This window comes from Neofelis nebulosa, chromosome 7 (assembly GCF_028018385.1).
Source record: "Neofelis nebulosa isolate mNeoNeb1 chromosome 7, mNeoNeb1.pri, whole genome shotgun sequence".
Taxonomy (NCBI): domain Eukaryota; kingdom Metazoa; phylum Chordata; class Mammalia; order Carnivora; family Felidae; genus Neofelis; species Neofelis nebulosa.
This window is the reverse complement of record NC_080788.1, coordinates 114,279,060-114,302,049: the sequence shown is the minus strand read 5'-3', so window position 1 is coordinate 114,302,049 and position 22,990 is coordinate 114,279,060. Positions and strand designations below refer to the sequence as shown.

Below are 22,990 nucleotides of genomic sequence, written 5' to 3'. Positions count from 1 at the left end.
ACAATGTTAAGCTGTCTTTAATTTTTTAAAACCAGGAGACAGAACCTACATCTGTACCAATAGGGGGCACTCCCCGCCATTAAGAATACATGAAAAGGTATTGGACGTTTCACCCAGAGAATCCAGTGAACTTTATGGCAAAAAGTTGAAGACAGGGTGGTTACATGAGTTGAAACCTTGAATAGTGGACATAAACACAACTTACTCAGTGGTTTTATTTGAAATATAATTTTACTTTTGTTTTTACAAGACAGTGTGCAGTAGGACAACTCAAAATAAGAGTGCAGATACAAGATAAGAGTACAAAGGAGGATTAACAATAGATGTCAAGAATGGTTACCTTTTATTAAGGCTAAATCCCTGGTTTATATTTTCCATACACATTCACAAAATTACATTCAAATTATTCCTTATCAATATTCCTTAGGCCATAAGGAAAAAAAAATCCAGACATTACATTTTTCATATAAAGCAAATCTGAATTAGTGTTAAATACTGTTTTCCTTTCCAGTTGTTGTGACTTATGAAAATTTAGCAAAGGAAGAGATTTCCTTATTTGAACTAATATGCATTTTTTTAGCTATTGATACCATTCTGTAAGTGGATAAGACCTCTCTCACACTGGAGTCGCCAATCAGAACCACAAGGGACAGGAAATGAACTGTGGCCAGAGCAGTTGGACAACTGGGTGTATAGCAAGGTTTTTTGTTTTTTTAAGGAAGTCAAAAACAACTAAGTTTTCACTTTGTGTAGGGGGATGCTGTGTTGAATATCAACACAATACATCCATGTTACTGGGACTGAAAAAAGTTTGTGATGTGAACATTTCTATCCCTCTACCAGTGCTAATGAGATCTATAGGCCTTCACTGACCCTCAAAAAGTATACTTTGACATGGCATGTGCCTTGGTAGGAGATTTGCTTTTAAAGCCTGCAGGCTTAGGAACTGGTACAAGAGCTACTTAAACTGCCACCATTTTAGATGCTAGGGCTGAAAACAGTTTTATGAAAAGCAGCTCAAAAAACTCCACTGTCTACCATAGACTACTTTCGCCTAAGGAATGAAAGGTAAACTGGAGAACTGAAGAGTTAAGTGCTAATATTCCTTGGTTTTCACTGCCCGAAGCTGGAGTGTTTCAGACCTGAAAAATAGTATGTGTGGCATTCCTTCCCTTAACCCAGGAATGTTACTTTCAAGATAACCTTTCCTTAGGAAGAATTTCCACATAAGACACATTGCAGCCAACTTCAAGGCCATGCAAATTTGAACAGAGAACGGCAACATAAACTATCTACATTTGTTCAAATAAAATTATACAGAAATCAAATACATACACGACACCAAGAAAAACACCTTAAAAACAATTGCTTATGTTAAATTAAGTGACAACTCCATGTTATTCCAGTGTTTAGCTTTGGGAACAGGAAATGCTGTAGCTAAAGTCATCATAAAAATAAAATCAAGACATTCACATTTGAGGTCATTTGACACACATCACACCATCCCTAAAGGCTTGAAAAGACTACAAAATAACTTTCCATGCCAATTACAGAAGTTAAAATTTAAAGCTACAGCTATAGAGATAGTATGAAAATCCCATTAGCTTAAACATTTATGGTGTAGCAAGCTGCTGCATTCTGGTCATAAGAGGCAGAACGTGATAGGATAAAAATCTGTTTCTATATGCTTAAACCCCCCCCCCCCCAAGTTCTTTTCCTATAATGTTCAAATGACTTTCAGGTCATCCTTTCCTTGTGATCTCAAAGTCAATTGTTCTAGCATTTCCCCTTGGATATAATTTTATTCCAATGCTGAGTGTTATCAATAACCATTTGTCAATCTATTAAACATCAGTATACAGTACAGCAGCTATATTCATCACAGAATTCCAGTTTATTACCTATATGGCATAGTCCTCAAATTCTACTGTGCTCATGTATAAAAATGCAAAAACTGTCGAATGTGCTGTCTTCTCATGTATATGAAAAACTACTTGCATCATGAGGAAGAAACGATCAACAGTTTATGACCATCTGCCATTCATAAGTGTAACTTATACATTCTATTGTACTATACAGATTAAAGAAAGCAAGGTTATAGAATCAGTTGTGACAGTTTTAAAAAGATCAGCATATGCTGTGTAAGTTTAACTAGATCAGAATCTGTTGAGTGTGCAGTGAAATCTGATCCACAAAGTAGCTAAAAAACTGATGTTTCTAACGGAATGTTTTAAGAATTAAAAGACACACAAATGAATTCAAGCCTAACAGAGTAGTTTGAGACCAAAGTGGCACCATTTTTCTTACTTTTCAGGAAAACACATTTTTTAAAGTATCTCTACACCCAGTGTGGTGCTCCAGAGATCAACAGTCTCATGCTCCACCAACTGAGCCAGCTAGGAATCCCCAGGCAACGATTTCTGATGACAAAACCAGCCTTCTAACCAAATACTGTCTTGCCCAGTGCACAGAAGCACAGTCCCCATCCCCCTAATTCCCACAAAGTCCTTTAACTGTTAAATAGCATCAATATTTACAACTATGCGAGATAATGGCCCGTTGGGTATAGTCCCACAAGTTTTTCATGGAACTAGGGCCAGGCAGAAAAGATTTAGTTAGGTGAAAACAGAATTAAAGTTTTTACATGGATAAAATGGAACTGGTCTGTTGAAAGCTTCCATTTAGAATCCCCAAAGGAGCCAAGAACCTCTGAAGCCATGTTTACAGAATAATAACCGCTATGAACAAATTGCCTAAGGGGATTTTCTTCTCCCTAGTTTGAGATCAAAGAATAGCTTATTTGGCCTTCCACCTGTACTCAGGGTCTTGCTGAAGTATCAAGGCTATCTTCCTAGTGGTAGGCTGCCAGATCAGGTCCAATCACGCCACAGAACGGATGTTTCCCTCACCTGAGCCAAGTGGATGGCACCCACTGAGGTTCAGTATCGAGTTTGTTAATTAACCTAAGCAATTCTTGATAGGCTTTATCAAGATCTGAATTCACAATTGCCGTGTCAAAGTAGTGCCCATTGTTCTGCTCCATCTCTCTAGTCTTCTCTATGATTTCTCTCAATTCTTCAGGCTGTAAAAAGAAGACAAAAACTGAGGTAATTCCGTTAACAAAATAGACGAGTCAGAGAGGACTCAAGAACAAAAAAATGACCTTATATTGCCTGCTGTCTCAATATATGCAACTTCAGGAGCTGCTCCTCAACCCTGTCTTGGCCTCAGTGATTTCCTTTGCTCTGGCATCAATTAGGACTCATACTGAATCATTTGGAACGCAACATAATCTGTTTTTACTGTTACTCAGGTTTTCAAATATTTCTGTCTTACCCACTAGACTAGGGGCTTCAAGAGCAAAGACTGTTACTTTGAATTCCCTACAGACCTTCCTTTTCAAGCATTTTAGGGCATTATAAACTTTCCCTAAAAAATAACATCTTTTGTAATAGAGCGAACCCTTCTGGTTGAAGCAAGGCTGGTAGGACCCAAAATGCCATCTACTCTTGGCTTTATAAAGAGCCACTGCCCTTTATATCTGTTCGGCAGGGTAAATAAACATCAAGGGAAAAGAAAAGGATCAACAGAGTGGATACTTTCTATGAAAACATTGGTCAACCCAAGATTTAATAATCTAATGTTTTGGGGGAATTACTTGCCTTTAAACTGCTTCTCTATTTTCAGTACACAAAGGAGGTCTTTAAAGATGCAAAAGAAGTATCCTAAGAAGAGTTTCAGAAATGATACAGAGTAGGCTACTTTAAAATACTCGGTAAAGGAAACAGCTGTTTCATATAGATGAGCCTTAGAGATAAAGCTAGGTGCAAAACTTCTTCAGAATCCTCTGGATTACCAGGCACATGTGTTCAAGAAAGTAAAACAGCACCCAGATCACCCCTTGTCAATGAAGAGAACTAATTAAACTCAAGTCCAAATGTCTCAGATATAAAAGACACACCAATACTACATTGGACACTCAATGCAAAACAACTTCTATCATTCAACTGGTTGAACTTCTGTAACAGTAGGAAAACCTATTAGAAATATGACAGCTCTGGCTTGTCCTGCAGCAGTTTCTTGTGTGGCTCTCTAATTTTCATTCTGGAATGTTGTGCATCTGGCTGTGGTACACAGAATCCTTTGTTTCCTAGGGGATTCTACTACACCATGATAACTAAATACACTGTAACATTCTTGCTAAAACTTATTCTACTCAAATCTCAGTATTATTGAAAGAACATTCCAGAACTCAAAACAGAATCTAAATTTTGTGGTGCTAGAGTTGAAATGTAAAACCCTACATCTTACGAAGGTTCACATGAACAATCCATCTGTTTTTTCTTTATCAAATTTAAGACATTATTTTGTCCTGTGCCAAAATGGCATCTACCATTTGGTACTTTTAATTTCCTCTTATTTTTCAAATAACAATTTAAGATGAAACAAAATGTTTTTGCTCAAAAAGTTTTGGACTGAAAAAACTGGCATAGGAGTTTAGCCCTCTCAGACCCCCATTCTAGCAGGAATTCAGAGTACAATCAGATTAACTGATTATTTACATTCTGCATCCAGGGAGGAACACCATCACTTTCCTGACTGGTCCATGTGGACTTGTTTTTGCTCAATACTTCTATCGTATGAGTGATAAAAAGCACTACTAGAAATACCAAAGGAGATAAAACATAAGTGGAATAAAAAGGCAATCAGATACACCACCCTCTATACATTCTAACCATTACATTTATGGAACATGCACACACAACTGATGCTGGGTCATAAAAATAAGGCTCAAACATTTTTGAAAGGCTACAATGTTCTTGGACCATAATGGAATTACAAATCAATAAAGTATTTTTTTAAATCTCCAAATTGGTGAAAATTACATTCTTCTAAATAACCCATGTATTAAAGAAGAAAAGGACAAAGGGAATTAGTATTTCTGACAAGATGATAATGGAAAAATTACTTCAAAATTTGTAGGATGCCATTAAGGAACTGTTTAAAGGGAAATTTATTAACTGCCTATTAGAAAAGAAAGATTTTAAAATCTAAGTTTTCTTCAGGAAACTAGAGCAAGTGCAAATTAAAGCCAAAGTAAGTATAAGTTAATGAAATAAGAGACAGACAATAAAGAAAATTAACAAAGACAAAAGGCCTCTCTGTTCTTTTTCTAAAGTGTTTGGTTATTCAATTTCCATATAAACTTTAAAGTCATCTTTTCAAAAAAAATTTTTTTTCATGTTTACTTTTGAGAGAGAGAGTGTGTGAGCAGGAGAGGGGCAGAGAAAGAGGAAGACACAGAATCCGAAGCAGGCTCTAGGCTCTGAGTTGTCAGCACAGAGCCCAATTCAGGGCTTGAACCCACAAACCGTGAGATCATGACCTGAGCCAAAGTCGGATGCTTAACCAACTGAGCCACCCAGGTGCCCCTGAAATCATCTTTTCAATTTCACAGAAACATCTGGGATTTTCTTTTTTGATAACACTTTTCTTGAGATACAATTCATTTATAATTCACCCATTTTAAAATGAATGATTCAATCATTTTTAGTATAGTCACAGAGTTCTGCAATCAACAGCACAATTTTAGAATATTTTCAATCATTCTCCCACCCCAGCCAAAAAATCCATACCCCTAGGCAGCCACTCTCCATTGTCTCCCAACCCCCAGCCCTAGGCAACCACTAATCTACTTTAGGTCCCTATAGGTTTGCCATAAAATGTAATCATACAACATGTAGTCTTTTGTGACTGGCTTCTCTCACTTATAATGTTTTCGAGGTTCATCCATGATGCACCATGTAGGAATACTTCATTCCTTTTTCTGACTTTTTTGAAACTTCTAATAAAACTGCAGTAATCAAGACAGTGTGTAATTAGCATAAATACAGCATGGAGTCCAGAAATAATCCTACCCCACTCTCCACTACATATTTGGCCAGGTTATTTTTTAAAAGCATGCCAATTGAATTCAATGGGAAAAAGGACGGTCTTTTTCAAGAAATGATGCTAGAGCAACTGAACATCCACATGTGATTAAAAAAAATAATAAAAACAAAAACCACCAAACCAACACCATCCTTACTTCATACTAAAACAAAGACATTTTAGAGATTGTAGACCTAAGAGTAAAAGCCAAATACAAGAAAGCTATTATAAGAAAACATAGGATAAAATCTTTATAATCTTGGAAGTAGGCAAATATTTTCAGACAGTATGCAAAAATCATTAAAAGAAAAATGAAAAAGTGTGCTTCTTTAAAATTAAAAATATTTTGAGAAAATATTTCCAGAATATATAAAAAAAAATTTACAACTCACTAAAACCACCAATTTAAAAAATAAGACATTTCACAAAAGAATATACTTAAATAACCACATGAAAAAATACTATCATTAGTCATCAGGAAAATGCAAATGAAAACCTTAATGATACTTCACACTTATTAGAATGGCAAAAGTTGTTGACAAACCAACAAAAGCGAAAGCTGGTAAGGATGTGAAGCAAATGGAACCAAAGTGGGAGCAAGTGGAACCAAACTGTTTTAAAACAGCTTTACAACTTTATACAGTTAAAATATACACTCACCATTTGATCCAGCAATTCGAAAAACCCCAAAAACACCCACGTCCACCAAAAGACTGAATATTTCGAGCTGCTTTAATCCCACCAGCTCAAAATTGGAAACAACCCAAATGGTTTTTAACTGATGAATGAACCAACTGTGATATATTTAGCTCATGGTATACGACTCAGCAATATGTAGGTATGAACTGTTAGATGCAACACTGATAAATCTCAGTAACACTATGCTAATCAAAAGCCAGATGCAAACTTAAATATACACTATGGTTCCACTTAAATGAACTGCTAGAACAGACAAATCCACAGTCACAGAAAGGAAATTAGTGGTTGCCTAGGGAAGAATGGAGGGGTATTAACTTCAGAGAAGCATGGGGGCACCTGGGTAGCTCAAGTAAAAATCTCGTGGTTGTGGGATGGAGCCCCACATTGGGCTCTATGCTGAGCATGGAGCCTGCTTGGGATTCTGTCTCTCTCCCACCCCTTCTCTTTCAGAATAATAAACTTTTTTATTTTTAATTTATATAAAGAAGCAGGAGAGAATTTTCTAAAGTGATGAAAATGTTCTAAATCTTGACTGGCATGGCAGTGACACAGCTATACATTTTGCCAAAACTCACTGAATTATACAGGTAAAATATATAAAGTAATTTCAATAAATTTTTAAAAATCAGAAATTTCTCATTAGAAAATCAAGCATACTGTAAACTAGTAAAACATCTTGGTCCTGATTAAGTTCTTCATTTAAAAATATGTATAATTGGTATCATTCTAGACCTTACTCAATTTGGGATAGCTAATTCAAAATAAATAATAGGATAAATAATCCCATAAGAGCACTCCAGACCACCAACCCAAAGAAGGTTGCCTAACATGTTCTGGAATGGTATACAGATAGCCCTTCGCACAATACTGAATCCTTGGAGAAGAAAAAACTAACAAAAAAGTTAAGTGTGCACATTAGAAAATTGAAAAATTAGGCTGAACAAGTAGGATGAAGTCCACTCTCGTCCTTAATATCCAGCCTTTTTCTTAAACAACCATGGTATTTCTTCTGGTCTACCAAAGTAATTACTGGCACTAAGTTTCATAGAGTATCAGTTTTGTTTTCTTTATTGTGACCCCCTCAAGAACAGCCAGTGACCTTGTCTCATTTTTTTGGGTATCATCTCAAGTGCTAAGAACAACAGATACTTTGACTCTATTAATTAATGAACTTAACAATTATGTTGCAAAAACTGAAAAAAGGGTGAAACACTACTTTAACCAGATAGCCTACTTTAACCAGATTGCCTAAAGAAAGCAACCAGAATTACGCTCATCATGTAGGATGAGAAAGTCCTTGATTGTCTATAGCCTAAGACACTGAAAAATATGACCTTCAAGTATAGATTGAATAAGAAACATAAGCAGACCGAGAACAGGAAAAGATATTATCTTGGGGAGGAAGAAAGAGGGCTGGTGGCTATGGTGTATAGCCAAGAATCAGGAAAGGAGTGATGTTATGCTTTTAATGACTTTTTTTTTTTAATAAATGTTAAAAAAAATTTTTTTTCAATATATGAAGTTTATTGTCAAATTGGTTTCCATACAACACCCAGTGCTCATCCCAAAAGGTGCCCTCCTCAATACCCATCAACCACCCTCCCCTGTCTCCCACCCCCCATCAACCCTCAGTTTGTTCTAAAAAATATGGAATGCTTCACGAATTTGTGTGTCATCCTTGCGCAAGGGCCATGCTAATCTTCTCTGTATCGTTCCAATTTTACTATATGTGCTGCCGAAGCGAGCACGCTTTTAGTGACTTTTAAGGATCTTATAAAAAAGTGTGACGATGTGTGTTTATGGTTTGTTTGTTTTTTGAAAGAGGGCACAAGTGAGTGAAGAGCAGAGAGGGAGAGACAGAGAGAAAGAGAGAGAAGCGGGCTCGCCAGCGGCTTGTGTTTTTTACCTGAAGCAGGACACAAGCTCATCTGACATGGGACTCGCACTCACCAACTATGAGATCATGACCTGAGCTCAAGTCATATGCTTAATGACTGAGCCACCCAGGCACCCTGTTTATGGTTTTTAAGGAGATTTAGAGAGAACAAATGAAATGAGGAGACCTAAATGATTCCTCTGTAAAACAGAAATATTTAAGATATCTGGGGCATCTGAGTGGCTCATCAGTAGAGCATTTGACTTTGGTTCAGGTCATGATCTCATGGTTCCCTGAGTTTGAGCCCCCCATCAGGCTCTCTACTGTCAGCACAGAGCCCGCTTTGGATCTTCTGTCCCCCTTCTTTTTGTCCCTCCCCCACTCACACACCCTCTCTCTCAAAAATAAGCATTAAAAAAAAGTGGGGGGTGGGGAGTGCCTGGGTGGCTCAGCTGGTTAAGTGTCCAACTCTTGGTTTCAGCTGAGGTCATGATCTCACACAACTTGTGGGTTCGAGCCCTGTGTCAGGCTCTGTGCTGACAGCGTGGGGCCTGCCTGGGATTCTGTATCCCTGTCTCTCTCTGCCCCTCCACCCTCATGCTCACTCACTTTCTCTCAGAAATAAACATTAAAAAAAAAAAAAATTAGAAAAATTTTTTTTAAAAATCAGCAAAAAACAAGGGAAAATACTTGTTACTTTGATATAGTAAGTCACTTGACAGTTTTCATTTCACATATTTAAACAAAGTCAATGCTTTCTGATTAAGTACATCAGTATAATTTTGTTATTAACAATGTTTAGTAAAATGTGAACTACCTCAACCATGTCCAGCATCTAAAATAATTAAAAAAAAATTTTTCCGTTTCAGGTCATTTGAGAAGACCAAAGGGAGAAGGCAAATAGAACATAAATTTCAATGAGAAAAAAGAAGAGAAAATCAAGAGCACCCAACTCGGCTCCCCCCATATACAGAGTATCTAACAAAGAAAAGTGGGTAATCCCTAAGAATCTGCTGAGAACTTTTTTCTTTGGGGGTAGAAAGCAGGGAGGTCACATAATCTCTATTGGAAATAACAGGGACCCATGTAAAGAAGGTTAAGGAATACCAAGAGTAACCACACATTTGGGATAACAATAGAGACGGTGTGGGGAACAACAAGGGAAGTCCCTGCTTTGGAGAGCTGTCACAGTCCAGCCAGAAGCAACAACAGAAATTTTGGGAAAAGTGACAGGGCTCAAAGAATAATCAGTTTGAAAGCTCAAGCCAATGTAGCTTTTAAGCACTTGTGACATATTAGGTCATGACTCTTTCATGTTTACTTTCAGTGGAACAGTACAACATTATTACCTTTGGATTCTTGCCTTCCTTGGCCAATAATGCACGAAGTCTCTCTTGTGAAGGGGGTGCAATGAAGATAATATAAGGTTTCAAGTCTGAATTCCGGAGAGTCTTCAATGACTATTAAAAAAAAATATTTTGGATCTTTATAATAATTTTCATCATTTATTTGCTTCCCAGTAATATACTTCAAATAATAATATCATTAAAAAAAAAAAAAACATTGCCTATGAATGTTTCCAAACATCTTTGTAACAATTCACAATATTTTAAGATCCTACCATTCACTGTAAGAATACATTATGTGCCTATGCAACACACACACACAAATTAGCTTGCCCTGTTTATATATAATGAAATAAAAATGACACTGAAGGTATACAACTATGTGATGCTAAAATATCCTCTAATAAGATCACATAAAGATTATAAATAACCATATTCAAATTCCATTTTGGAGGAAGTAGAAATAAGCAGTAATGTTATTGGGTGCTGGGATCTAAATACAAGCAGAATATAAAGAAAAATTTCACACACATATATAAAAAGAAGTTCTGGAAAAGTACACCCAAGAAAAAGCAGACTGAATTAGGATATTGTGGTTTTCACCCTGCCTTTGCCACTGCATGACTGTGTGTTCCTCAACTGAAGCACACTGTCTAAACAGGGATTACAGGAACATGCTTTTTCTATCTAATAACATTATTAACACAATACACTTTAACTACCCTAAGTTCTTTGAAAAATGTTTTCACCCAATTTAACATTAAAGAATTCTGAAGGCATTTAGTGAAAGCATTTATACTTTCTTTAAAATGTTTTTAATGTTTATTTATTTTTGACAGAGAGAGACAGAGACAACAGTGTGAGCAGGGAAGGGGCAGAGAGGGAGACACAGAATCTGAAGCAGGCTCCAGGCTCTGAGCTCCAAGCTGTCAGCCCAGAGCCCGATTTGGGGCTTGAACCCAAGAACTGCAACCGCAAGATCATGACCTGACCTGAGCTGAAGTTGGACGCTTAACTGACTGAGCCACGAGGTGCCCCGCATTTATATTTTTCTTTTTTGTTTTTTTACATTTATTTTTGAGACAGAGAGAGACAGAGCACAAGTGGGGGAGGGGCAGAGAGAGAAGGAGACAGAATCCGAAGCAGGCTCCAGGCTCTGAGCTGTCAGCACAGAGCCCGACGCGGGGCTCAAACTCACAAACCATGAGATCATGACCTGAGCCGAAGTCGGGCACTTATCCGACTGAGCCACCCAGGTGCGCCCCTGTACTTTTCTTAAATCAAATGTTTATAATTGAAATAGTAGAGACTAAGTTCTTTTGTCCACTAAAAAAACAGATGACCAGTGGAAAAAATAGTATGAGAACTTTATTTACCTGTGTACGAAGACTTAAAAGACATATTTTGCCAGAGTTGATCACTTGCCGTACAGAATCTATGCTGGTTCCATACAGATTCTTCTCAAATTCACCATGTTCAATGAACTTTCCAGCTGCTATGTCTGCCTCAAATGCTTGCCGTGAAACAAAGTGGTAATCTCTACCAGCTACTTCGTGGTCTCGCCTACTCCGAGTTGTATCTAGGCAAACAAAATCAGGTAAAAATAAGGGGCATGGATCAGAGTAAAGATGGGGGATATTTCTGCTAGTCAGGAAAAATTTTAATTTTGTAATACAGAGGAAATGTAAAATGACGAACTGAGGAAATGTTAAGAGCCCATGTGTTTAACACTGACTGGTTTTATTTCTAGACTGAGAAATGAACAAAAATGTGGTTTTAGTATCTTAATAATAGTTACATTTAATTGCCGTAACACATTTTAGGCTTACACTTTAAATTGCTTCTTGCATTTAAACACTACCATTTTTTTCCTAAAGTTTATTTCCATAAGATTAGGCACTGTGTAATATTTATTCACTTACTTACCTATTTATTATTTACTTATACTATTTAATTTTAAGATACAGCATTTTTTAAACGTTTATTCATTTTTGAGAGAGACAGAGCACGAGTAGGGGAGGGGCAGAGAGGAGACACAGAATCCAAAGCAGTCTCCAGGCTCTGAGTTGTCAGCATAGAGCCCGATGTAGGGCAAGATCATGACCTGAGCCGAAGTCAGACACTTAACCAACTGAGCCACCCAGGCGCCCCTAGGTACTATAAAATCTTTAAACAGAACTTCTGTGTTCAGACATTCAGTCTACATTTCTATCTTCTGCATCAGTTTAAAAAACAGAAACTGATTCCATATTGAATAGGGAATCGTAAGAAACCCAAATTGAAATTCATTTAGAAAATAATTAGTACCACAGGAAAAATGGAAATTTCTCAATAATGACTATCTTGAGTTACATATTCTCAAAAGATTTGATTAAAACAAAGTTCCTTTTTTCTGGGCAAAACTATTTTTGATGAACTGGATGAAAAATTTCCCTCCAGTTAGGTTCTAAGATAGAAAATTGAAAAGCACAGGAAAATGAGAATGCATCCAAACTTACGAGGAACCGCAGATGCAAAGCGGTCTTTTTCCTTGTTCATGAGCCTCTGACGCAATTCATTCTGGCCACAGTTCTGTGGACCAATCAGAATGATAGGTCTTTTCCTATTTGCTGGCTGATGATAAAGTGACATTTCCTCATAAGTTAAGATCTCTTCATTGTCATAATCTTTGAAAAAGAAAAAGTTAAGCCCTTCAGATAGAATTATTGCCATGTAATAAAAATGTACTCAAATTTTCCAAAAAATTGGAGAGAAGACACTTTATTATCATTAAAAATGCTTAGCTTTTTGGATGAAGATAGTAATAACTGGGTAGGATTATATGAATATTTTCCAATGTGAATATATACTTCCCAGGATACTACGAAAATAAATCAGACAATATACTGATCCTTCTGGAAGTGTTTACTGCTCCTTACGCTTCATAGTTTGAATGTTTTAATACAATATAACTACACTCCTTCTTATGTAAAATAACTAGTTTGCAGCCAATACTCTGTCAGAGGGTGGGCACCAGGGGATAAACTAATGAGAATATTATCTGCCATTTTTGTAAAATGGACATAATACTTCACTTAGAGGGTTGGTTTAAGGATCAGACAATATATATGCTGAGCACAACACCTGGCACTGACAAACATTTACAAATAGTAGCTACAACTAATGTTATCAGAGAAAGTAGGGATACTTTTCTGTGATTATATAACTTGAAATCAGGTCATTATGTGTGCTATCCGAACTTGGAATACTAACTTGAGGTCACGATTCAAGATGTATAAATTGTGAAAGGTGGGGTAACATTCCTAAAGCCCATAACCCAGATGAAATCAGAGCTGTCAAGTGGTAAGAACAAAGGCAGGGAACTAGCAGCCTGCTATCTTCTCACTCCTGTTCTCACTCCCTGTCGGGGAAAGAGCATCAGATATATGGTCACACTTGGCTGTAAGTTCCACGGGGTCAGGCAATCATTTTAGTCTTGCCAGTGCTTTGCACAAAGTGCAGAGTAGGAACCCAAACTGTCTAGATTCGAGCTCAACTATATATGCTTTAAGAACTAAAGCAGATTTTTAATATTTGAACTTCAGTTTGTTAATCTGTAATCTCAAGGAATTTATTGTGAGACCTAAATGGATGAAAGTATCTAAAGTATATAGTTACTACTCCTAGAATAGAATGGTTATTATAAATGATAGTTATTATTGTAGAAATATAATTCCTGCCTTTTCCAAAATACTTTACACTCTGAAAAATCTGAGTTCTTCCTTCTAACATGTACAATCAGACTGTGGCAGCATTTTTATTTATAAAGACTTAGTTTATAAATCTGTAAGCTTCAGATATGCAGGTTTTCTATAATAGCTATTAGAGCTGAACCAATTTAGTATGTTTCAAAAGATGCAGAAACATACCCAAATATAGAGCAAAGGATTAAAAATTCAATAAATCTTAATTACATAGTGATTTAATTAGCATTATGGATATTTATTTTGGAAAAAAAAATTTTATTAAAGTAGACTGAATCTCTTTTAAATAGAATTTTTCAATAACCTATAATATTTTATTTTTGTGTTTAACTTATGCTACCTAAAAAAAAAACAACTCAAGATATTGAGAGAATAATAAGCCTTATAAATTGTATAAGAAGTTAAGGAGTGCCTTTGCTTTATTATTTGGCTTGTTTCTGACATGAAGCAAAGCAGGGGGAGAAAATTCTAATGCACGTTAAGGACGAATGAAGAAGGTAATGAAAAGCAGTAAATGAGGTTGGGTTTATAAAAACTGGATGTGGAAACTGCTGAACTAAGGTAGTTGGTGCCTAATAGAGAGGCAACAGCCATCACTCAGGTCCAGCAGACTGCTGTCACTTGTGAACACAAACCCTGTGTTACTAGAGCCTTTGATGTGGAGAGAAGCTACACTTAAAATTTTTTTTTAAATCTTAGTAATAAAACAAAACAAAAACACTCTCCTTTTGTGCCTGACTCAGCCAACAGGTAGCAGGCTCTGTGGAAGGGTTGTCTTGGTGACATGAGTTATTGTAAACAAAATACTCATTTGGAGGCATGTATTAATTTTGCAAAGAATTTAAGTAGGAAAAACAGGAATCTATCAAACACTACATAATGCTAAATTGTATTTTAATTTTTATGCCAGTTTTTTCTAAACTCAAAACACTGCATTACTCATAGGATTCCAAAAGAAAATAATTTCTGCTAAATGACTTTCTTAAGCACATATGTTACATTAAGAAGCAAAATAGGACTAATAGTATAACTCCCTAAAAATAGCAGTTTAATTTCTTTCAAGTGTTAGATATAGACCTCTTTGAGATGTAAATCCAGCTATCTTAGAGGAGAACTCACCATCATTTTTATTTGCATTATATAAAACCTTTTTCCTCTTCTTTTTATTCTTCTTTGCACACCATAGTTTTCCTGTTGAATAATCAGAAACAACTATAAATGTGGTACTTGTTTCCTTGAACAAAGCTATGTATTTCAAATTGAAGAACTGAAATAGTTTTCCATTGAAATTTATAAACACATATTACATTGTTCACAGAACTATTTTTCAGGGAAACAGTTACAATTTTCCATTAGTCTCACATCACAGACACTTTTTAATACTTAAATCTTGTCCTTCATTTAGAGTCCTAAGATAATCAGTTTTGCTGCTCATATCACTCTTACCATGAATACATCTTTCTTGACAGTTCTAACTGATTTAAACAGTTCAGATGGAGACCCAAGAAACCTCTCATTAATGTCAAATATTAAGTGTCCAACCTGATTTTTCTGGCTCCTTATCTTCCTCTATGGTTTGCTTCATAGCTTCCCTTTGCTGCTGAAAGCTTTTCCCTTAGTAGCAGAAAGAAAATAATTAGTATAATTAAATTAGTATAATTTAAGACAAAAGAATAGAAGGGTTTTTGTTTTTTTAATCAAGGGGATAACACCAGAAGTAACTCTTCACTTATATTCCTTTTTTTGGTTATGGTAACCTTCTTTTAATATAAACATATAAACCACAAAAGAAACAAACAGGCAACAATAATACAATACATTATAAGATGTTTCTAATATGTCAAACACTAATGTTGGACTATGATCAAATGTAAATTAGAGGGTACATTATTTAACGGTAAGACACGTATTTTAAAAAGTTCTTGTGAATTCCCCTCCGTCTCAGTCTAAGAGATGGATTGTGACAAATAGTTTTCCTTTTCACTCTTTTCCTCAACATGCAATTTTCAACAAAACTTAAAAGTTGTATTCTCTGTATTCTAGCACACAGTAATGTTTTATGACTAAAAGTATTAACTGGCCTCTTTTCAGCATTATTGTTATCAGTAATAATTACTGATATTTATACTACATTATAACTGTTTGATTCTTTGGTTCAAGGTTTCTGTGAAGAGGATCAACATTTATTTGCTTTTCAAAGAACCTTCCAGCCCTTACCTCCCTACCCACTTTCCAGTGGTTCTTAGTAATCAAACCAGTTACTATTTATTTCCCTTTCTCATATACAAACAAATGAAAAAACAAAAAATTAGACACAGAAATAACTGGATGGATTCAATCATAAGATATAAATATGTTCTAGAGATTACTGGGTTAACTCCCAAAGAATAGATCGTACTTACTTGACACAAAATTTTATCCAAAACAGAGTCTTTTTAATTTTTCAATTTAACCAACAAGTAGCATTTGGAAAAGGTTTTTCTGAGGGGAGGATCACCATAAAGTAAACTAAAATAGTAGTAGATATCATTTGTTTCCGGTGACGATTTCTTATCAGGCCCCAATTGACAGATTTTTATGCATAACACTGATGTTTTTATGAAGCATTATTTTCTGAATTTACAGGTGAGGTAGCTACACCTCAATGAAATTAAGTGATTTACTGAAGACTCAAAAGGAGCAGAATTAGGATTCAAATTCCTATCTTACTCTCCAAGACAGTGCTCTTTTCATGGTACTATGAAACCATAACATTTTATTTCCTCTTTTTTATGTTTTCCTCCCTTCAATGGAATTGACTGCTCTTTCTTCTCAATAACTAATAATGTATAATGAGATCAGTTTAATTTTAGATCATGTAGTAAAGAATCTGTGATACATATGGAAGACACCAGGCTATGTGCTGAGGGTACAAAGACATGAAACTCAGTTGAGTTGGCAGAATATATTCCCTTTTAAATCTTCCTGCCATCGTATGAGAGTATGTCAGCTATAATTATAAGCCTCCAAATGTTTAAAGTATTAAGTTTCAGCCTATCAACCAATCCTAGGACATGTTTTACTAGAATATAATATCTTATAATAGAAGATAAATAATAAACCAGTGTTAGAAAATTTAATAGTTCAATTTTTACAAAGCTTTCATTAAGCATTTACTATGTAGAAAGTACTATGTTGGATCTTGGTTCTGGATCAGTTAAAATGATCTCAAATTAAAGAAATTAATTCCAGGAGGTCACTTTACAAAATAATATGTGAACATTCACCATTTGAATTTAAGATACTACTCAATGTATTCCCTTGCATTTATTCTTCTCAATCCCTTTTTCTTCACATATACATATGTACATATATATGTTTTAATCATTTTTTTACTTCCACCTTTCAGCTACCAATGATACAAATAAATGAAAAACATTTCATTCTAAGTTTTTCCTCTTAGAATTAAGATTTTAATATAGGCAGCTTTCAAAGTTTTTGATTTTCATCTTGTTTTCAGAGATCTACCTTAAAATCAAATGTATTTTTTTTGAAAGATAAAAGTGGTTTTACTTAAAAAACTTGGACTAGAGTTCAACTTTTTAAATTTTTATATCTAGTTTTTTTTTTTGTTTGTTTGTTTCAAGCCAAGGATTCTTGGAAATCAATAAGCAAATTCCATCTATGTTGGCATAATCTGCAGAACTCAGTGTATTTCATAAGAACAAAAGCAAAACCATTAATACTGAGTCTGATACACTCAAGAAGCATTAAAGATAACCAGGTTATCTTCAGGAGCTATACAGACTGCATTCCTAGTAAAAACAAGTAAATATGGTGATGGAAAATTTTAGAGCACTAAAGTTTTAAAGTAAAAAAGAAATAAAAATAAGTATCTGATGTTAACAGATTTAGAAAAAATAAGGAGCAAAATAATTTTGATCAGTTACATATTAAAATGTTTAAAAGCATTACAGTCATGTACTTCTATGGCACATTTTTATAGTACATATGGATGTAGACTGTTGTTATGACAGCAGACATTAATGGAAGGTAGACAATATGACTTCTTAAGAAGTCTTCTAACAAAACCATCATCAAACTCAAACTAAGGTGGGTTCATTTATTTGTCCTATAAAAAAAAACCTTACAAATGATATCACTGAAATCTCCTTGGTGCATCTCTATACTTTTAGAAACTCAATACAATCAGTCAATATACTCTAGTTCTAAATATTTATGGGCTAAGGCTGGCATGATGAGAAGATATCAAATTGATATTTGGCACGAGCACTAAGTAGAACATGATGGCTGCTCAATACCGCAGGATTTCTAGAGGAACATCTCATGTCTGTTACTGTGAAGAATCAAGGGTGTAGCATCATCCCCTGAAGTTAATATAAGAAGCCCATTCCTCATTCCTTGAAATATGACTGAGTATAGACAAAATCTGTTTTCAGCTTTTGGATTTTAAAGCAGTTTGTGGCCTTCTGTGGTTTTATACACATAGACTCAACTGCATGAAAAAGTAACTACATCCGTTTTTAAAGGACATGAAAAAGCGAGTTCTTCTCTGTGAAGCCTTATATTTCAAATATTTTTTTTTTTAAGTTTATTTGTTTTTAGAAAGAGTGAACAGGGGTGAGGCAGAGAGGGAGAGAGAGAGAATCCCAAGCAGGCTCCACATTGTCAGTGGCAGAGCCTGACATGGGGCTTGATCTCACAAACTGTGAGATCATGAACTGAGCCAAAATCAAGAGCCAGATGCTTAACTGACTGAGCCACCCAGATGCCCCAAAGTGATTTTTTTTTAATTTTTAAAAAAATTTTTAAAATTTACATCCGAGTTAGTTAGCATATGGTACAACGATTTCAGGAGTAGATTCCTTAATGCCCCTTACACATTTAGCCCTTCCCCCCTCCCACAACCCTTCCAGTAACCCTCTGTTTGTTCTCCATATTTAAGTCTCTTATGTTTTGTTCCCCTCCCTGTTTTTATATTATTTTTGCTTCCCTTCCCTTTGTTCATCTGTTCTGTGTCTTAAAGTCCTCACATGAGTGAAGTCATAAGGTATTTGTCTTTCTCTAATTTCGCTTAGCATAATACCCTCTAGTTCCATCCACATAGTTGCAAATGGCAAGATTTCATTCTTTTTTATTGCCGAGTAATACTCCATTGTGTGTGTGTGTGTGTGTGTGTGTGTGTGTGTGTGTATACACACACACATACCACATCTTCTTTATCCATTCATCCATCGATGGACATTTGGGCTCTTTCCAAAATGTTCTTTTAAATATGTACTTTATACTATATTGTCTTTTTACCTGGAACAAGCCCAGCTAGAGGTTGATTATCTTCGTCCCCTTCTCTATAGGCTTGCCACCAATTTGGATCTTCTTGACTGATGACATGAAGTATATCGCCTTTTTGAAAAGATAGACCTAACTCTCGACATGGAACATAAGGGTCATCTGAGGGGTCATAGTCAAAATGAGCTTTCACATGGATCTAAAAGATAAAAAGGGTAAAAATTAAAACAACGGTAATGATGAAATGGCAACACAAAATATTCAGCATAAATATAATCAAAATGTTACAATTTTATTAGTGCAAAGCAATTATGAGTTGAAAGAAGGGAGGTTTAGTTAAGTAACTGCAGCATTTTCTCAGGCTTGTTTTCTTCAGTTAAGTTCATCACTCTGTTGATTACAAACATGTACTAGAGTACAAACAACAAACAAAAACTGTATAAAAGTATGCACAGGACTGCACTGTTAGCTGCTAACTGAGCCTGAAGTGCTAAGGGGCCTCAAAGGCTTGAGAGAAGCAAAAGGAATGTAACTGAGACCCTTTCCCCCTCTATTCCTGACCTTTGAAAACAATGACTCTGCAGTAAGGTATGTAATTTCTAAACCACTACTATCTAGAAATGTGGACTAAACCTCACCACATCTGTCACCTATGCAGGAGAGCGTCAGTTTCCCTGGTGCTGTTACCCTTCTTGAATACACTGTCAGTGCGACTGTGCCTTAAACTTCTCTCAGTGTTTCTTTTAAAAGGGATCTGTTTAGGGGGGCGCCTGGGTGGCGCAGTCGGTTAAGCGTCCGACTTTAGCCAGGTCACGATCTCGCGGTGCGTGAGTTCGAGCTCCGCGTCAGGCTCTGGGCTGATGGCTCGGAGCCTGGAGCCTGTTTCCGATTCTGTGTCTCCCTCTCTCTCTGCCCCTCCCCCGTTCAGCTCTGTCTCTCTCTGTCCCAAAAATAAATAAAAACAAACAAACAAACAAAAAAAAACGTTAAAAGGGATCTGTTTAGGTTCATAAACAATCACACCCCAAACTGCTAAAATAACCTAAATCAAGTTTATAATAAATTCCTGTGTATTCTATTTGTAAGCTTTGAAATTTAACTAGTTGTATGGTTATAATTTTTGCTAACAATTTTTCTGCATATCAAAATTGTGTTACACTTGCAGCATTAAAGGTAAGAATTCACATGAATCTTACTGAGAGCTAAGTTATTCCTATACTATTTCCTCCAATATACCTCTATAAGATGTAACAAAGTTGTCTTAATTTTAATAAAGTAAAAAGAATTAATATTAATATTCTCTTTAACTTTCCATTATAATTTTCATCCAGCCTGGTTAAGTGACATGTGACATTTCCAAAATCTGTAAGAAGTCCATTTTCATCTAATGAAATCCAGCACCTATATGCAATGAGTGTTTCTGCCCCATAGAGGTTAAACTTCAGGTTTCAGCTCAATGAGCCAAGCAACTAATTGACAGCTTAAGAATTTTATTATTCGGAGTCCTTTTCTATCCAATTGTTATTGCCTTTTACATCCTCACCATAATTGAGGCCACCTATCATAAAAATAATACTGGTCTGCTTCAAGAATTGTTTTATGAAAGTACAGTATCTTTTTTCAGCTCCTAAAACACAAAATTGAGTATTTTCAATGATGATGGATATATGAAATTTGATAAAACACTTTATAAGTGATAAAAATATATCTCTATCTATCTAACCCATGTCCCTCCATAAGGCATAACCAAGAATCCTCATGAAAGTAACAGCCTCTTTCAGAAATTATGCTTGAGGGTGTCTTAAATATTTTTATAATTTCAGAAAAATATTTTACTAACTACTATATATAGGAAATGAGAAAAATCCAACTCCCAATATAAAACTGGCAATACTGAAATAAAGCAAATGATCCAGTTAAAAATGCAGAACTTACATAGCTAGTCTGCTTTTTTTGGGGTTATCTTTTCATGCATGTACTCCGTAAGTTCAAATAGTACACAAAGTCATAAATGTATGGCTCAATGAATTCCACACAAATGAAACATACCTGTATAACCAGCATGCAAATCAAGAACGAGAATATCACCAGCACGTGAGAAGCCCTGACTCCTGTACCTTTCAGTCACTAACCACTCTATGTCCTCCAAGGGCAAACATCATCCTGATTTCTAGAAGCATAGATTAGTTTTCCCGGTATTTTGCTTCATACAAATGGAATCACAACGTACACACTCTTGGATTAAATATGGTTAAGAGACCTCTTTCATTTGGACTGTGTTCTGCTGCATTCCAGCTAGAGAGTGCCCTAAAGAGCCTTACTGTTAATGTGAAAACAGAGTTTTAACACCTTGAAAACTCTGCCAGGTAAAACCAAAAATAAATTTTAGAAAGTTATACAAAAGTAGCAGAGAATCAAAACACAGTTGAGACTTGGATTAAAGAGATTACACATACAATTTATAACCTTGGCATAAAATGTAGGATAATCTAGAAGTCCCTGTCAACCAATCTTCCAAAATCTGCTTAAATTGTTGCCTTTTTAGCCAAAGAGTCTTAGGAAACTAATTATGGAATCACAGGGATTATTTAAGGAGGTAGAGAGATTTTTGTTATCAGGCTTTTATTTTAGACATGTAGGAGATCAGACTAATTTGGTCACCTGACTGACGATTTTATCAAATAGCTTTCTGAAAGCAATACAGAGCATGTTTTCAAAGTGTTCTGCTAAGATCACTTGCCTAGAATGTTTATCAAAATACTAAATTCTTATGCCACATCTCCGACTTCGACTCTTCATTTTAACTAGGTTCCTCGGATAACTGTTACACACATGCCATTTAAAACATACCCTAGTGCCTGGGTGGCTCATTCGGTTAAGCATCCAACATCAGCTCAGGTCATGATCTCATAGTTTGTGATTCGGGCCCTGTGTTGGGCTCTGCGCTGACAGCTCAGAGCCTGGAGCCTGTTTCAGATTCTGTCTCCCTCTTTCTCTGCCCTTCCCCCACTTGTGTGCTGTCTCTCTCAAAAATAAATAAATAAGCATTTAAAAATAAATGAATGAATGAATGAAAGAAAGAGAGGAAGAAAGAAAGAAATGTACCCTAAAATCTTAGGGAACTACGACCCTAAGGGAAACTAATTAGACCACTGTGGAGGCTGTATCTAGTTCAACGACCCTTGCCAAAGTCCAACAAAATCAGCCAGAGATGCTTTTCACTCTACTCCTGCCTTGGGGTCACCCCTTGACCATTCAGATTTAGCTGGTTTGGAATGGGGCCTCTCTTTGTGTAGGCTGAGGAAGAGTACAGAGGGGAAATGCTTTGCTTATCTAGAGCTGTATACAATGTACCCTAAAATTAAGAGCAAAGCAAAAAAAAAAAAAAAAAAAAGCAAAGTTTTTTCACAACAGAGCTTGACCATTTGGTTGAGTTAAAGTCTGAGCATTGCCTTGTCATACTTTATGTGACTTCTATCCATATATTCTACCGATCAACTCTTATCAGTGCTAGAAGGTATCTCCATCCATTTTTCCTCTCCAGCTCCTTTAGTGGCTATTTTTTTTTTTTTTACCATACAAAGGAAAACAAAGCCTTTTTAAAATGGAGAGATGCTGACCCTTCTAGAAGACTCCAGGGTTTAACAATGCTGCAATGTCAGTACAACGTATCTCATGATCAAAATATTATTTGGTTTCAAAACAAAACAAAATCTTGTGTTTATATACAATTACCTTCCAGCCCAACATTTTTCTCTGGGCCTTTTCATAGTACCTGTAAACTATTCACATTCAAAGTCCTAATGATGGGGATATGGTAAAGAGATAACAATTCATCAATTTATTTACATCTTTCCTAAGGGAGTCCATGCTCCAAAATAATTTTTCTTTGTAATTTTTATTTCTGTATTTCTTATTATAGATTTATCTTGAAGTTTTGAAATTATTTGTGGAAGAGAAGAGAATGAAAGTCTATCTATCTTCCTTTAGCTTTGGCCTAAACTCTACCCCTTGCTCACACTGTAAAATTAAGGGCAGCATCAAGAAAAGCCTTTCCAGTGTGTTATAACTGTTTCCAAATTCCTCCTCCAATCCTAGATTCCTCC

The 22,990-nt window shown here is 35.7% G+C and overlaps 1 protein-coding gene, 1 long non-coding RNA gene and 1 other non-coding gene across 6 annotated transcripts in view; 1 reads left to right on the top strand and 2 right to left on the bottom strand.

The window, feature by feature from the left end:
• Nucleotides 1–212: 212 nt before the first annotated feature.
• PALS1 (protein associated with LIN7 1, MAGUK p55 family member) overlaps nucleotides 213–22,990 on the bottom strand; it is a 93,050-nt gene continuing 70,272 nt past the window's right edge. For all 4 annotated transcript variants that reach the window (XM_058739393.1, XM_058739391.1, XM_058739392.1 and 1 more), the window contains exons 8-14: nucleotides 18,900–19,083; nucleotides 15,138–15,209; nucleotides 14,715–14,786; nucleotides 12,351–12,518; nucleotides 11,229–11,431; nucleotides 9,856–9,966; nucleotides 213–3,082 (exon numbers count right to left, since the gene is read on the bottom strand). In XM_058739393.1, coding sequence (XP_058595376.1) covers nucleotides 2,906–3,082; nucleotides 9,856–9,966; nucleotides 11,229–11,431; nucleotides 12,351–12,518; nucleotides 14,715–14,786; nucleotides 15,138–15,209; nucleotides 18,900–19,083 — 987 coding nt within the window. In that variant the 3' untranslated portion in view covers nucleotides 213–2,905. The remainder of the gene's footprint in view (nucleotides 3,083–9,855; nucleotides 9,967–11,228; nucleotides 11,432–12,350; nucleotides 12,519–14,714; nucleotides 14,787–15,137; nucleotides 15,210–18,899; nucleotides 19,084–22,990) is intronic.
• On the bottom strand, nucleotides 8,272–8,378 carry LOC131518315 (U6 spliceosomal RNA). Its single transcript, XR_009265006.1, has one exon. It is a non-coding gene; the product is annotated as a U6 spliceosomal RNA (small nuclear RNA).
• On the top strand, nucleotides 8,442–12,741 carry LOC131517377 (uncharacterized). Its single transcript, XR_009264567.1, has 2 exons — nucleotides 8,442–9,497; nucleotides 10,692–12,741. It is a non-coding gene; the product is annotated as an uncharacterized LOC131517377 (long non-coding RNA).